The sequence below is a fragment of the Narcine bancroftii genome, chromosome 1 (genome assembly GCF_036971445.1).
Source record: "Narcine bancroftii isolate sNarBan1 chromosome 1, sNarBan1.hap1, whole genome shotgun sequence".
Lineage (NCBI taxonomy): Eukaryota > Metazoa > Chordata > Chondrichthyes > Torpediniformes > Narcinidae > Narcine > Narcine bancroftii.
In genome coordinates this window covers 189,152,286-189,167,986 of record NC_091469.1, presented here as the reverse complement: position 1 = coordinate 189,167,986, position 15,701 = coordinate 189,152,286, and the positions used below count along the sequence as shown (strand labels likewise).

The 15,701-nt window shown below is 41.5% G+C and overlaps 1 protein-coding gene across 1 annotated transcript in view; it reads right to left on the bottom strand.

Annotated features, from left to right (window-relative positions):
* The window catches only part of LOC138753238 (uncharacterized), a 94,537-nt gene extending 84,960 nt beyond the window's left edge, over positions 1 to 9,577 (bottom strand). Inside the window, exon 1 of the mRNA XM_069916044.1 lies at positions 8,940 to 9,577. Within this exon, the coding sequence (XP_069772145.1) occupies positions 8,940 to 9,558 (619 nt within the window). The 5' untranslated portion in view covers positions 9,559 to 9,577. The remainder of the gene's footprint in view (positions 1 to 8,939) is intronic.
* Positions 9,578 to 15,701: the final 6,124 nt, after the last annotated feature.

Genomic DNA, 15,701 nt, shown 5'->3' with positions numbered 1-15,701 from the left:
CAGGGACAGCTTGTCCTCCTCCAGCAGTCGCTGATGAATATAATCAGACCTCAACTCGTGCCATGCAGGTATCTCAGACCACTCTTCCAGACTCTGGGCTACGGGCATGGGGGCTGTAGCAGTACCCCAGCATTCTTTCCCCAGGACATACAGTGCTCAGGGGAATTCGTCCATGGACTCACCAGGTTGCTGTCTCCTCAAGGCTAGTCGATACTGCGAGTACACTTCATTCACCCGGGGTCAGTAGAGGTTGCGGAGCTCAGCCATGGCCTCTGGATAGATCGTGTAGCTCCTGATCACCAGGTACACTCGATGGCCAACTCTAGCTTACAGGACCTTGAGTTTCTTTTCATCCGAGTCCACCAGGCCTGCTGTGACTTCGAGGAAGTTTGTGAAGCAGGCAATCCACTGCTCGAACTATTCAGCAGCTCCAGGTGTCTCTGGATCGATTTCAAGGTTGTTGGGTCTCAGCAGCTTGTCCATCCCATGTGGAAAATTAATGTGTATTAAATTGATAAACTCTATCAATGACTCTAAAAAGACTGAGTGAGGAACGATAGGCTTTAATACACATTAGATTTTGGCTGGCCCAACTCCATGTGCTGAAATGAATGGAAGGGGGGAGGGAGGTCAACATTTATGACCAGGTCATGGGGGAGGGGTTACATGGGGTCAAGTCATCAGTGGGCTGGCCAGCCACTTCTACACAAAGCAGCAGCAGTACATAGATATCACTAAAGGCATCCCTGCCTCCATCAACTCCGGAGGGTGCTACGAGGCACCTCTCGATATGAATGGGACACTGGAGCAGCTTTTTAGGGCTGCTGTCTGAAAGTTTTAAGTTTCGATCCATGCTTGTAGCCGGCCTCCAGGCAGAGGCCTGACATGAAATGGCCTACAGACTCATGAATACTTCTTGAGTTACCTTTGAAGAAATGTCCATCCACATGAGCTGCGGTCACAACTGTTGGCAAGACTCGAACTGGGTGGCCTCCATGAACCTTCCAAGCCTAGCACTTGTCTCTCCAAGTAACTTCACTGCTAGTCACACTTAAAATGAAGCTGTCTCTCCAAGTGACCTTCACAGTTAGTCACAAACAAAATGAAGCACTTTGTTTCCCAAAAGACCCACCTGGCACAAGTCAATCCACCGAAAAGGCCCAGTCATTCACAGAGCATGCTTTGCTCTGAATTCATCAAAAATGGCTGGCCACAAGGGCTGCTTTAAAAGGCTGTTTCCTCTTCAGCAGTCAGGATGGTTCTCCCTTGCAAAATCACAATGTCTTTGCAAAGGTTTTGAATTCTGGAACAGACTGTGACAAGCCTTCCCTCAGTTCTTCCAATGTATTGAAATATTGCTCGCTGTGACTTGTGTTGTGCTTGTGTGAAATATTAAATGTTAACTGTGACCATTCAGTCCCTCCTGTCTATATTATCCATTAGTGGTAACCCCATTGTACTAAATTGGAAGCACGTAATACAAGCTGTAATGAAGAAAGATCTCTGCGGATCATTTGCATAAAGAACACGCCTCCTTCAACCGTTGTATTCCACCAGCTAGACAAAATTTCTCTGAGTCCTTGTGAACACACCGCCCCCCCCTTCCTCTCACATTATTGCAGTTTCCTTTCTTCAAGCAGCAATACTTTCCCACAGTTGGTCAAATGTTGTTTATGATGTGCCATAAACCCACCGAAATGCTGGAGGAACTCAGCCAGTCTTTTTAGCCTCTATACCTGCATTGCTGACATTTTGTTGGGCCTGAGCACCTCAGCTCTATAAGCCACAATCGTGTGGATCTCCCAGTGGCCATCCATTTCAATCCTCCATCCCATTCTCTTGCCGACATGTCTGTCCATGGTCTCTTTTCACACAAACATGATAAATTCTTCCTTCATCCCTTATCATATCCAATTAACACCCTTTGTTGGTCTGGATTCTCCCATTGTTTGAATTCTGAGTCTTTCTGAGATTTCCTGCTTCTGGCTTATTCATTGAAGAAGGGCTCAGGCCCAAGACATCAGCAATATATTTTTGTATCCTATAGACCACACATGTCAAACTCTGGCCCGCGGGCCAAATTTGGCCCGCGATATAATTATATTTGGCCCGCAAGATCATTTCAAAAATGTATTAGAGGTGGCCCTCCCTGCAGCGAGAGCCGATGCTGTTTTTTGGTAATGTCACCCCCACCATCCTCCCCCTTCATTGCACATCCTTCCCCATTGTAACACGAGAAATTGTAACACGAGAAGTCTGTCGATGTCATCAGCCGGCAAGCCAGTTGGAAGGCTCCCGGCACAACCACTTCTCCCATCTGTCGAGCGGTGCGGCGGATTGGCGAGCGCCTGTGATTTCCTGTCGGCGCGACGGGCATGGCAGGCTGCGCACGGCCCCCGGGCAGCGCGAACCCCAAGCGACTGGCACCGGACGGCCCTTCCACAGCGCGAGCGCACTTCTCCCGGTCGCCACGGCCTTCAGCGCTTGCACCCGCGCGGACCTCAGGGATGGCTGGTTCGGCCCTGCACGTGAAGAGAGAGATGGTGGCTGTCCACAAAGGCTGATCGGCAGCGCGCTGGGCCTGAATGAGTGGGTAAGCAGGGGTGGGCAGAGGGTGTAGGTGAGGGGAAGTTATGGTGGTGCGAGGGGCAGTTAGAGGGAGGGATGAGTAGAAGGAGGGGTGGATAGGGAAGAGGTAAAAGGGGAGGGGCAGGGCGAGTAGGGGAGGGGTGATTAGAGGGTGAGAGACGGGTAGAGGGAGGAACAGGTTGAGGGGAGAGGCAGTAGAGGGGCGTGTATAGGATGGGGTGGGTAGAGGCAGAGCGAGTGGAGTGAGGGGTGAGTAGAGGTTGGGTAAAGGACTGGTCAGGTAGAGGGATGGTGGGTCATGGGTGGATAGAGGCCTAGAGCCTGAGGAGTGAGCAGGAAATGCTGAGTCCTGATGCAGGCCAAAATGGACACAGCCTGTGAATGCTGACTACATCTCCACAGGGACCAAATAGGTTTCCCTCAGGTCAAGCAAAGGGTGAACTTGAGCTACCTACTCCTGACCTGTAACATTATCCTCCTAAAGTTTAACATTACATATGTTGAAAGAAGAGAAAACCTGCAGATGTTGTTGAAAAATTTCAATAAATATTTAGTTCAGCCCTCGACTTAGTCCAAGTTTTTAATTTTGGCCCTCCATGAATTTGAGTTTGACACCCCTGCTATAGACACTGAAAAGACCGGCTGAGTTTCTCTGGCATTTCGGTGTGTTTTCACTACAAATCACAGCATCTGCAGACTATCCTGTTTCACTCTGATGTGCCATGTCCCTTTCAGAGCTAGTTGTCAAGACAACAGCTATTTGGCTATTTACCAGCAATTGCCAGACCCTAGTTACAGAACAACAGAGAAGCATACATTGAAATTAACACACCCACCAATGCACAATTACAATAATTATTAGGGAAACCAAACATCACTGTTTTGTGAATATTGCAAACGTGGCTCACAATTGTTGCAGGACTATTACAATTGGCATGATACACAATGCAGTTTTAAGAACCATTAAAAAGTCAGAAAGAAATTTCCAACCAGCCTATTTAAAAACCAGTGGAAAGAGGAACTGGAGCAACTTTCTCCAATAAATGCAGAGCAATTTTTCCCCAAACAAAAGGCAGTGAATCATTACTTACAAATTATTCTCATGAAATAAAGTCACTTTCAGCAATGCTACTAAATTGCCCAATCATTTTCATCCTCTCTGAATTCTCACTCCATGCAGCCATTTCTCTTTGAAAGTGATGAGTGATGAATCCAAGCCAAAATATTAATTTAAACTTGAAACTCATCTGGATTGAGCAACAACAGAAAATTATAGCAGCTCCTCTGCAGTTTTGGAGTCTTGCACAATGCACACTGACAGTTCTCCACAAATGTGTCCTGCACATATATAGATTACAGAGTGCAGGAGCACAAACCAGATAAGGCAGCTTAGCCCATGTTGATCTGACACTGTGTGATAATTACTTATTTGATCGGTCCCAGGAGGAACCACTTCATCTTTAATGCAGGCCTGTCACAGAGATATGTGGCAACTGTGTCATTATCATACATCTCGAGCTATTCAATTGACACTTTCCTTCACATGTACCTGCTTTGATAGGAGAGAGAGTAACATGTCTGGCCCAAGGCTAACTCTTCCGTCGCACAGTCATCAGGCTAATGGCCATAGCTATCACTTGCTTTGCAGTACACTTTCTGTTAAAATATCTTGCCTGATACTGTGCAATAACACTATATTACAACAGGAAGAGAGAACAAACAACAGTGGAGAGCTTGCAAACCATTATTAGGGATTGTGGTGGGGGTGGGGTTTAAATAAAGGAGTTGAACAAGTTAAATGTGATCGACCGACAATGAGCCACAATGAGGTTGAGATTACATTATGAAGGCAGTTGTGGTCATCAGGGCACATTGTGCAATGGTTAATTCACTGGATGAAAAATCCACAGTCTTGAACCAAATGCAACTGTGGATTTATGAATTCATCTGGGAAATGATTCCAGCAGTAAATAGATGGTGTCGGTAAAAAATGATCATGAAGCTGACACATGATTGGCACAGACTCAATTGCTTCCTTGAAGTATTTTTGGGAAGTTATTAAGCCACCCTTCTTGCCAAAATGCACCATCTGTTCTGCACCAATTTGCCAAACTCTTAACTGCTTTCTGAATAGCCAAACAAGTTATGTAGTTGTATTACCACTATCTCTGTGTAATAGGGAATTGGTGATTAATTCTGAAGATTAACAACTCAAGAGCAACAGTGGCTGCTTCAAATCCATATCTGGAGTCATCAGAATCATTCCCCAGAAAAGGTAACAACTCCACCCGCTGACCCTTACAGAGACTCTTCTTTTTCCACAGTTCAACCATTTATAGAAACACAGCCTTGTGGGATCAACAACACAAAGCTATTATTATCTTTATCCTAGACGCCAGGCAGATTCCAAATGCTTATGAAACCACTAAAATAAGAAAACATTGGGTCTGCCCAGAGTATCCCATTGGAAACTAGCTTGGAACTCTAAAATGGATCTCTTGTCTCCATATCCTCTATACATCAGTGAGGACTCAAAGAGAAATTGAAAGGTCCCTTAAAGAGAATAAATCTGGTCAGTGTCTAATTACTCTCTAGAAGGTGATTATGGTCCCCACAAATAGATTCCCCACAGTGACAAAAAGCCACTCTACTTTGGTCTCAGGGTTTGTTTATTTCACAATTGCTGACATGCGGGTCTCAAATACCTACCTGAAATTTCACAAAATTATTTTACCCAATACTTTCACCCCACCCAACCCAGAACACCTTTTTAATCATATTATTTCAACTTTGAAGTGTAAAATAATTGCCAAGCATATTCTCAAAAGTATGCTCATTGATCACATGCTTCCAGAAAGCCAAGCTCAAAGGAAAAGTTGATCTTAGACAGCAATCCAACATCCTAATTTACACTTCAAGTGCAGCTGTCACTTGGGGCTGGGAGATTTATAATACTCCATCTGCCTCAGTTTGCTTCTCCCCATCTCTTCTTTGTTTTTTTTCTTGCATTTCATGTTTCCTTATGACATAGGTGGTAATTATTTTGTCCAATGGGCCTGTACTCATTATAACAATTTTCTCACACACATGCCCTTAAACAGCCCCAACATTTCCAGCCACCTACTCAAGAGCTGAGTTACAGAGGCCAATTAACCAAATAGGTGGGAGGAAACTAGAGCATTAGGTGGGTGGGGTGAGAAGGTGGTTGGGAAACCAAGTTGATCACAGGGAAACCATGCAAACTTCAGACAGATGGCACCAAAGGTCAGAATCGAACCAGGGCCACTGGAGCTCTAAGATCCCTGCACTTCCTGCAGCTGTCCAAATATTTCAATCAAACCTAACATTTCAAATTCTCTTTGTTTGTTGTGTTCAGCTTCTAGGATGTACATCTGAATGTCCTTATGCAGTGAGTAATGCACTCTTCACAAAAATTAAGAATATTAAACTAGCTTGTTTCCTAATAGAAATGAATGAAGTCAAAGTATAGTGTAGACTAATTTTCTAAGCTATCCAGAAATGCAGACAATATTGGTCTTCTGAGTTACTTCATTTTCAACAGCATCATTGGTTTTTGGTCCATAATTTGGCTGACTCCAAAGACCTCTTACAGCAGCCAAGAGGATACAGAGACCCAAGCAGCAAATGGGATGGCTTTCTCCACACTACTCTCATTCATGTATGGCAGGAGGTTGGTGTGTGAGCTCTGGTGCCAGATCATCTTGAAGTAGTAGTCTTTAAAATGCAATATGCATTAAAAACCATGGTTTTTGTTCTGATTGTGAATTTCATGTTCCATTGTATTTTATGAACTCTGTGTTGCACGTCATACACATATATGGACAGTTATTTAATTAGTGATAGGTGGGGTATAACTACTGATAAGTATCGATCTCCTAAACTTACTCAAAACAAAATTTTCTATCTATTATTCTTGCTTTCAAGATAGTATGGTGCTATAGGTGGATTGTGGAGGAGCACATGGCCTTTCTGTCTGAACATAGTAGATTACTGAGGGTCATGTGACCTCCCTGTCTGAAACTTATTTGGAAGTCACATCACCTGTCAATCAAGATTGGACTCCAGCCACCCATTAATGCACACCTTACTGTCATAATTGGCTCGACACCCAGCTCAGAACAGTATAAAACATTGATGCCTATCACATTTCTTTCGGTCCAATCCCAAAACATCACTCCTGTGAACATCGCTGGAGGAGTCGCAGATAAAGTGTGCACTATACTGAATTGAGCTGTAGTACTGCTAAAGATCAGTGCTTGCAGAGAGCCACGTCCCCGTTGGTACAGGGAATCAGGAGTGTGTTTGAAACTCCCTGTCTGTGAAGTGAGTACACGTGTGGGAGAGTGTGGTAGGGTAAGCAGCCATTGGTATCGGAGTCCCTTGTGCCCGATATGCCTACTTGCACCTTTATCACTGTTGTCTCATACCATGCTGAAGATAGGCGGCCACTGGTATCAGAGTCTAACCTGTGCCCGATGTGAATGTCTATACAGTTATTTAGTCTATACAGATATTGTGGTTTTGGATACCTGTTTTTCCATACACTCTTTTATACTGCTGAAAGATCTCACCTTTGCACAATTAGCACCCAAGAGTAGTTGCCAATGACCAGAGTCTCTCAAGTGAGGCTACTCAAGCCTGGGGGTCCAATTGCAGAAAGATCCCAACTTGCGATGTTCCGACTTACAACATTTTGAAGTTGCTATGGTCAGAATCCATAGTTATGATTTTGAGTTCTTATGTTTATCCACACTTGCGATGTCCCAGCTGCCCGCGCATACTAACTCTCGATGCCCCGACCCTTGCGCATCCGAGCTCCCGACGCCCCAGTTTAGACTTGCAATAATTTCAACTAACGATGCGAGTCCTAGAACTGAACCCCATTGTAAGTTGGGGGTCTACCTATACAGTTATTTTCTCAAGGAGGCAAGCAATGGGATCACACAACATTGCTTTGTTAAATTCCATTGACATTGGTAATTAGTCCAGTAAACATCAAGATTTGCAACACCACAGAAGCCCAAACAGGACTAAGGAGATGAACACTCTACTTAAAAAGTTAATTTATTTTCCTTCCTGAAAACCCACATAACAGATGATGAAAGGAAAATAATTCTACAGATCCTGATAAACTGTTTGCCTTATTATAGGATTCAAAGGCTGGAGATTAAGACAAGACTGAAACAAGCAGAACTGATTGAAAGATAACAAAATCTGGCAACAATGGTAACTTCAAGTACTAAGTTAGAAACTTTAAATATAAAATCCAAAACTAAGCCATATATCCAAAGACCAGGAGATCTTGGCCAGAATAGAATTTAAAGAATTTGGCACAGTGAACAATGAGGAAGGCTTTCAACCTGGAAGCAGGATTTGGGCCAGCTGGAAAAAAATGGCCTGCAAAATTGGAGATGGAATTCAATGCAGACAAGTGTGAAGTGTTGCACTTTGGGAGGACAAAGCAGAGTAGGATTTACACGGTGAACAGTAGGGCATTGCGCTGTGGGGTAGACAGAGAGATCTGGGAATGCAGATACACAATTCCTTGAAAGTGGTGTTGCAAGTAATTAGGGGGTGAAAAATGAGCTTTTGACACATTGGCCTTCAGAAATCAAAGAATTGAATGCAGGAGAAGAGATGTTTTATTGATTACATTGGTGAGGCCAAATTTGGAGTATTGTGACCAGTTTTGATTGCCTACTGACAAGCAAGAAATCAGAGAGTGCAAAGAAACTTTGCAAGGACTATTGCTGGGACCCAAGTGGCTGAGTTATAGGGAAAGGTTGGATAAGTGAAGACTATCAGAAAATGAATGAAATTTAAAATTATGAGGGATAGATAGACTAAATACAAGCAGGTCGTCCACCCCCCCCCCCCCCCCCATGGAGGTTGGGTGAGACAAGAACTACAGGGAATGGGTCAAGGGTAAAAAAGTGAAATCTTTAAGGGGAAAATTCTTCACTCAGAGGGTGGTAAGAGTGCAGAACCAGCTGCCAACAGAGGTGATGGATGAGAGTTTGATGGATAGGTACATAAATGGGAGAGGTATGGAGGGCTATTGTCTGGGTGCAGGTCAATAATTCAGCATGGACTAATGGGACAAGGGGGTTGTTTGTGCATGGTAGTGTTCCATGGATCAATGAGCAGAAACTCAAGGGAGGACATTTCAGAGCTAAGGGCCCAAGAAATTGAATACATGGATACCAATGATAGTACAAGTTAAATCAGGAATTTTTAAAGAGTCTAGAAAACAAGATTAAACTAAAGTTCCTCATATGAAAAGGAAGTCCCATGGCAATAATACCTGAAACAATCAAGTGGTTACTTGCCTTTGTAGGCTGGTGCTGATGGGGCAAATGTCACTTTCCTGACTAAACATTTATCTCGATCACCGTTGTGGGTCTTCTGCCAAAGAACTGGTATAGATGGTTCTTGAGATGTGTTTGAGGCAGTCCTTGCAAACTGCTGTTCCTTCTGCAGCTTCCTTTGTTCCTTTATTCGCTCCTTAAGCCTCTCCAATTTGTTGGAAGGAGATTGGCTCTGTTCCAATTCCAGACACTGGACAAATAGACTTCCAGGAGCACCAAGGCAGGAAGAAGTAACTAAAGGTTCTGGTGAATTTTTCTTCTCGGGTAACATCTGGCTTTGGCTATAATGATCAAATGCTGAATAAAAACCATTGCCAAATGCCATACCTCCTTTTCGGTTACTTTTGTTGGATTGGCTGCTCACTACCTGTTCACCAGCCTTGTGACAACCTTTGTAAAAAACATCCTGATCAGTCAACACTTGTAATCTAGTTGGAATAATTCCCACTGATGGGTTTTCATTGAACTTTCCATTGATGGTGGTCATTGTCTGAGTAACAGCAGGCGATGGAGTATCATTGCTCGAGAAGTTTGTTTTACTATTCCAGAAAACACTTTTTGAAGAACCAGCATTCTCCATGTCAGAAGTGAATATTTCTTATTATTTGACCTAATTGGAAGAACAGATGAAAATTAGAGGTTTGAATAACTGAGTATTATGTATGCAAATAATTTTATAAATAGCTTTCAACTGCAAAAAAAAATAAATTGAGCTGCTTCTCCTATCTCCTAACCACCCACCCCCATCTCCCGCTTTGTACTTTTAACCCAGCTACAGCAACAAGGAGGCTCCATCTTCAGAGACTCTGGCTGAGTCACTTTTTGGGACTTGTGTTCAATAATAGCCCCTTCAATTTTAAGAAAGCTGTCTCTATTATTGCCACAAAGGAGCATGGTGCCCAGGACTTATTGTTAAATTCCTTTGAAATCGGCACAATGACTAAATCACAACAGCTAAATGACTTGTAATAATGTTCCAATTATTTAGATTTGTTCACTAGTCTCATTTGATTTTCTCATTTTGTGAGGGAATGCCAAATTCCTGGGATTAAACTAAGAACAACCAAAGTGGAGTGAAACATGAAAATTTGCGGACAGTGAGATTGAAGTAAAAGCACAAAAATGCCGGAGGAACTCAGCAGTATCCACTGGAGGTTAAGATAAATAACCAACTTTTCGGGCCCAGGCCCTTCATCAAACAATCAAAGTCAGTTTACCTGCTTGAGGAAGGAGTCCATTCACAGAACAGGGTTCTGCATTTGTCCAATCTGCAGGAGTTCATGGAAGTTGGTCAACATGGTGATCTTTCTTTATTTGAAAGGCTGCTGGTACTCTTTACACTGCATCCTAAAAAAGATACCAACAAGAAGTATATCATACCTTCCAGAAACCAATTCATCCCATCAAAAGCAGCAGCTACCGTCGAGTAAGTGGCTAGTTTTTGAATCACGTCAAACTTTAACTTGTATTTTAAAAGTAAAAACAAAATGTTTGCTCCCTCTCTGTGACTCAGCTGCTTATGGAGAATTGACTCCCGACAAGTCCAGACAGGTCCCAGCCCGTTCTATTCTTCTGCTGATCAGTTATAACCCATCCCTCAATGCAGAACTGGTGCCAACAACAGTCCTTTGTTTCCTCTTAGCAGTGGATAACACTAAGAATCCACATTTCCTTCCAACATAAATCACAAACATTTAACCCAGTGGTTCTCAACCTTTTTCTTTCCACTCACATACCAATGTAAGTTTTCCCTATGCCGTTGGTGCTCTGTGATTAGTGAGGGATTGCTTAAGGTGGGATGTGGGTGGAAAGAAACAGTTTGAAAGCCACTTTTTATCGTACCCAATTGACTAGTTCTGTGCACGGTTTCCTAACTCCAAAGGAAATGGGTCAATGATAAATTTCTCAAGCAAAATATTTCAGTAACAATTGAGTCTAGAGCAGTGATTCTCAACCTTCCCTTCCCACTCACATCCCACCTTAAGCAACCCCTTACTAATCACAGAGCACCAATGGCATAGGGATTACCTAAAGTGGTATGTGAGTGGAAAGAATATGGTTGAGTACCACTGATTTAGCCTGCTCCATCTATGCCAGTTCATTGAGCAAAATTATTCTCCCATTAATTTTTAAAGAAACAAGCAGAACTGATTGAAAGATAACAAAATCTGGCAACAATGGTATCCTAGTTTGATGGCAACACTATATTGAATGGAAAAGCAAACTGTGCACAAGATGTGGAGAATCTGCAGAGAATAAATATCAGTTCACTAAGTGACATTAATCTCCCAGATAGAGTACAGTGTTGGTCAATGCAAGGTCATCTGGTTTTGAAGGGAAAATAGAAGCCAGCTTATTAAACGGTGAAAGATTACAGGATCCTGTTGTGCACAGAGGCTTGGGAGTGCTTGTGCACAAATTACAAAAGCCATGAACTTATTAAATGGTGGAGCAGGCTCGAAGACAGATGGCCGACTCTTATTTCTTATATATTTATTTCAGAAATCAGTTTAGAGTTATCCAAATTATTGAATTTTGTTCTATTGGGTGAAAAAAAAACAGTAATTGCTGTGACCTGGTGTGTATTATTTGGAAGAGTGATGGAATCATATTTAATTATAAAGGGAATCCCTTCTGCCATCAGATTCCTGAATGGACAATCAACTACAGACATCTCCTTATTTTTTGACATTTTCTTTTTCTTGCACTATTTTTGTTTTGTAAGGTGGTTTATATAAATGTTTGCACTGTGATGCTGGCACAAAGCAACAAATTTTGTGACTTGCTCATGACAATGTGCAACCATTAGAAATCCCTGTGGTTTAACTTCTGATTCACCAAGTGACATTTGCCACGTTCTCTTCCAACTTACTGCACCCCAATTCCTAACATCCTTTCAACACTGCAAAATGTTTTATGATACCGAATGACATTCATAAACAATCAATTGAAAATGTGTTGGGTTTTTAAACAAAAGAATTCCATGGTATGGAAAATCTGCTAGTCTGTTACCATAGAATTCTTGAACATGCCAGATTATCAGAGTTTTGCTGTATGATGCTGGTATGCCAAAATACGATTGTATTGATCTTAATTTGGATGATAGTTGAACACTGATATCTCTCCCATTTAAAGTTTTACTGGCATTCATTTTTAATTTTAGGAACACAGCACAGTAATAGGACCTTCTGGCCCATTATCCCATGCCACCCAATTACAGGACACTGTGACAGAGTATATAGATATGTTTTTGGGAGATAAATTGGGAAAGGTTTGTTAGAGTAGGTCACATACAAGCATTTTAAAACAGATCTTAAAATTCTGGAGCTGTGACCCATGCTAGACATATCGGGACCTCAAGAGCTTTTGCAAGAGCTTTGAATAGTGCTCATGAGACTTTACTAATGGATTGTTTACAAAAGGCAACAGATGAAAGATCTTGCTGGAGCCACAGATTGTTTGGAAGAGAACTTGTTGTTCCAGGACATCCACAACTGATTTACTTCCATCAGCCACTCCAGTGTATTGCTGACAAAACTTTCCCCTTTAGGGTTCTCCAGATGATAACCTCTTTCTTTCAGGTCACCACAGAGTTCCTTTTTGTTTCTCTTATTCCAAGTGAAACATTAGACAGCCAGTCCTCTCCTCTTGCATGAACCACAAGGGCTTTAACCAGGCAGTCTTACAAATGAGCTTGCCAGCTTGTCCTGTTTCAGTCACAGCTGCTTCTGCTGCTGTAACACTGTACAAGTGATCTCTGTGCGTGTCTCTCTCTCTCTCTCAGAGAAAAAAAACCATTTGACTCTCTCTGCTTACAAAACCACATGACCCTCCAAGAACAACAAGTTCTCTTATAGACAAACTGCGGCTCCAGAAAGATCTTTCATCTGTTGCCTTTTGTAAACAACAATCTATTAGTGAAGTCTCTTGAGAACTCTTCAAAGCTCTTGCAAAAGCTCTGAACACTTGGCTTTGGAAGAATGTCATCTTCTTCAGAATTCAACTTGTTTTCAGTTTGCTGTAACTAGAAATTGACAAGTTAGTTCAAGAAATCAAGAGTCACATGTTTCATCCTCATAATAACAAGAGCTATGGTTAAACACAGTTGGCACAAGGACAGCTTCTTCTGCATGGGGCAGAGCTCCAGTATTTTAAATAAGATCTGTTTTAAAGTGTTTTCATGTGACCTACTCTAACAAACCTTTCCCAATTTATCTCCCAGAAACATATCCATATACTCTGCCACAACACCAAATTAATCTACTAACCACGTACATCTTTGGAATGTAGGAGACACCCAAAGGAAACCCAAACATGGGGAGGACGTTCAAACTCCTTACGGACTGCACAGGATTTGAACCTGGGTTACTGGCGCTCTCACAGCTTTGCTCTAATTACTATACTAACTGTGCTGCCCAAATTAATGACCTGGAAATGTTCTCAAACCCATTTTGTCTCACCACACAAAATCAAAATCAACTGCACTGGTTCCTAAAAAAACAAACCTATTTTTTTCCAGCACAACAGAAATGTGAAATCAAAGGATTTGCAATTTATTTATTCCACATTTCATGGCCTTCTATGCAGTTCTTGAACTCATTTGTTAAGAAATGTCTAAGTCAAAATGCAGTTAATCTGAAATCAGTTATGTCAACTACTGGATCAGGGTTTATATTGTGCCATCATCGGTAGCTTGTTCAATTCTTATACTCCCTATTATAGGCTCTTGAGAAGTTGCATCACAAAATGTGTGGGCGCTTCTCACAAACCTGCAATGTGGACAATCTCCATCTCAAGAATATTTCAACTTTGAAATGCTTGATCTATCAGATGCAACAATTGGAGGCATTCTTGCCAATAAAGGGAGAGTTTAATTTATATGTGTCTCATGTTAGTAGCTCAATTTACATACAAAATGGTGTCATATGTGCTTAAAATCTATCAGATGCTTGTTTCACGAAGACGCTGTTCAATTCATGCTCAATCAAATGGACTAGCAGTGTTACAAGATTCCTGACTTCGATTTGGAACTCACAGGAATTAGACTGGATTTACTCATCGTTATTGAATGAAGATCTACTGGGACCAATGCCTGAAGAGGGCACACAAAATCAGTGAACCGGTGCGGACTCAAAAGGCCAACATGGCCTGTTTCCGCTCCATAAATGGTTATATGGTTATGGTTATATGGTTATATTGCCATCAGTCTGTAACTATCGTTTTCTCCTTATTCATCTGTTGGAAATGTAATTGCACAAGTCACTTAGTAAAGGACAGAACACCTCTCACTTCAAGTTCATAAATAATCACACGCAAATGAAATTAATTTACTGTTTGATATAAATTTCCAAATGCAAACAATTGAACAATTGAACTGATTCTAACACTGGTGTTTCTTCAAAGAGCGGAACAACTTCAAATTTGAACTAATCAATTTAGTGCTGTTATATGCAAGGACAAAATGGGTTCTTCATCTGTGGAGCAAGGCTGGAGGAAAAGGGGGTTTAAAGGCAGGGGTATTATTTTTATATTTCCATTTGTAAAACCCATGCTAAACTTTTGAAATAGTAACCCACTATGTTATATTTTCATCATCTTGCTAATGGAAGATGATGGAAAAGATAGAATGATGGCAAGAAATTCAAACATTAATATGTTAATTTCTCCTGGCCATCAGGAGAAATTAATTACCTGTTTGCCTTCTGTTTGAATGGTTCAATTACCCGTGGGACCCATGGAGGTATTTAGAATCAGAGAACATTGTTTTAGAACAAGAGGTCACCTATTTCAGATGGGAATGAGAAAGAATTTCTTCTCTCTTTTTATTAAATAATTTTTTTATTTTTCACACTGTGAACCATATCAACCAAAATACATACAAACACTTCCCTTAAATATACATAGTGGCATTTCCCCCCCTCTTCCCTCCCCCCTTCCCACCCCCCTCCAAACCCATTAAACATTCCACATATACAATTCAATAAAACCATTAAACAATGTCATCACACAATGAAAAATAAACAAGAAAAATGTGTCATCTACTTCTACACACTGGATCAAGTAATTTTGTCTTCTTATCATTTTTGGGGGTGGAGGTCCGAGGCAAGCCCTCTCTGTTGTGTTCCATGTACAGTTCCCAAATTTGTTCAAACAATGTGACTTTATTTCTTAAATTATATGTTATTTTTTCCAATGGAATACGTTTATTCATTTCCATCTACCATTGTTGTATTCTCAGGCTCTCTTCTGATTTCCAAGTTGATATTATACGTTTTTTTGCTACAACTAAGGCTATCATAATAAATCTTTTTTGCGCTTTTTTGCAGGTCTGAATGTCAAATCCACTCATGGTCTTTATAATGAGACCCACAATAAATAGCATAGTTCAACAAAAATCCAGATGTCACGATTTTGACTAACTCAATGACAGAGGTTTTTGGGAAGCAAATTCCCCTTAAAAGGAAGCAAATTTCTCTCCAAACCAGCACATTTGATGGTGCTCGTGCTGGATTTCTCACAAGCTAATATAGTTTCTCTGTGATGGCAAGAAATTCAGTGTCTATCCTGTGTCTTTTTGATCAAGGCTTGAGCTCAATTTTTTTTTACATGACATACACAAAGGGCTGTTTTGACTAATGGGAGAAACCAGAAATAGACAAAAATAAACAAGAAATTTGATGGATAATTCATGAGATACTTGATAGTGACAAATAATGCATGAAG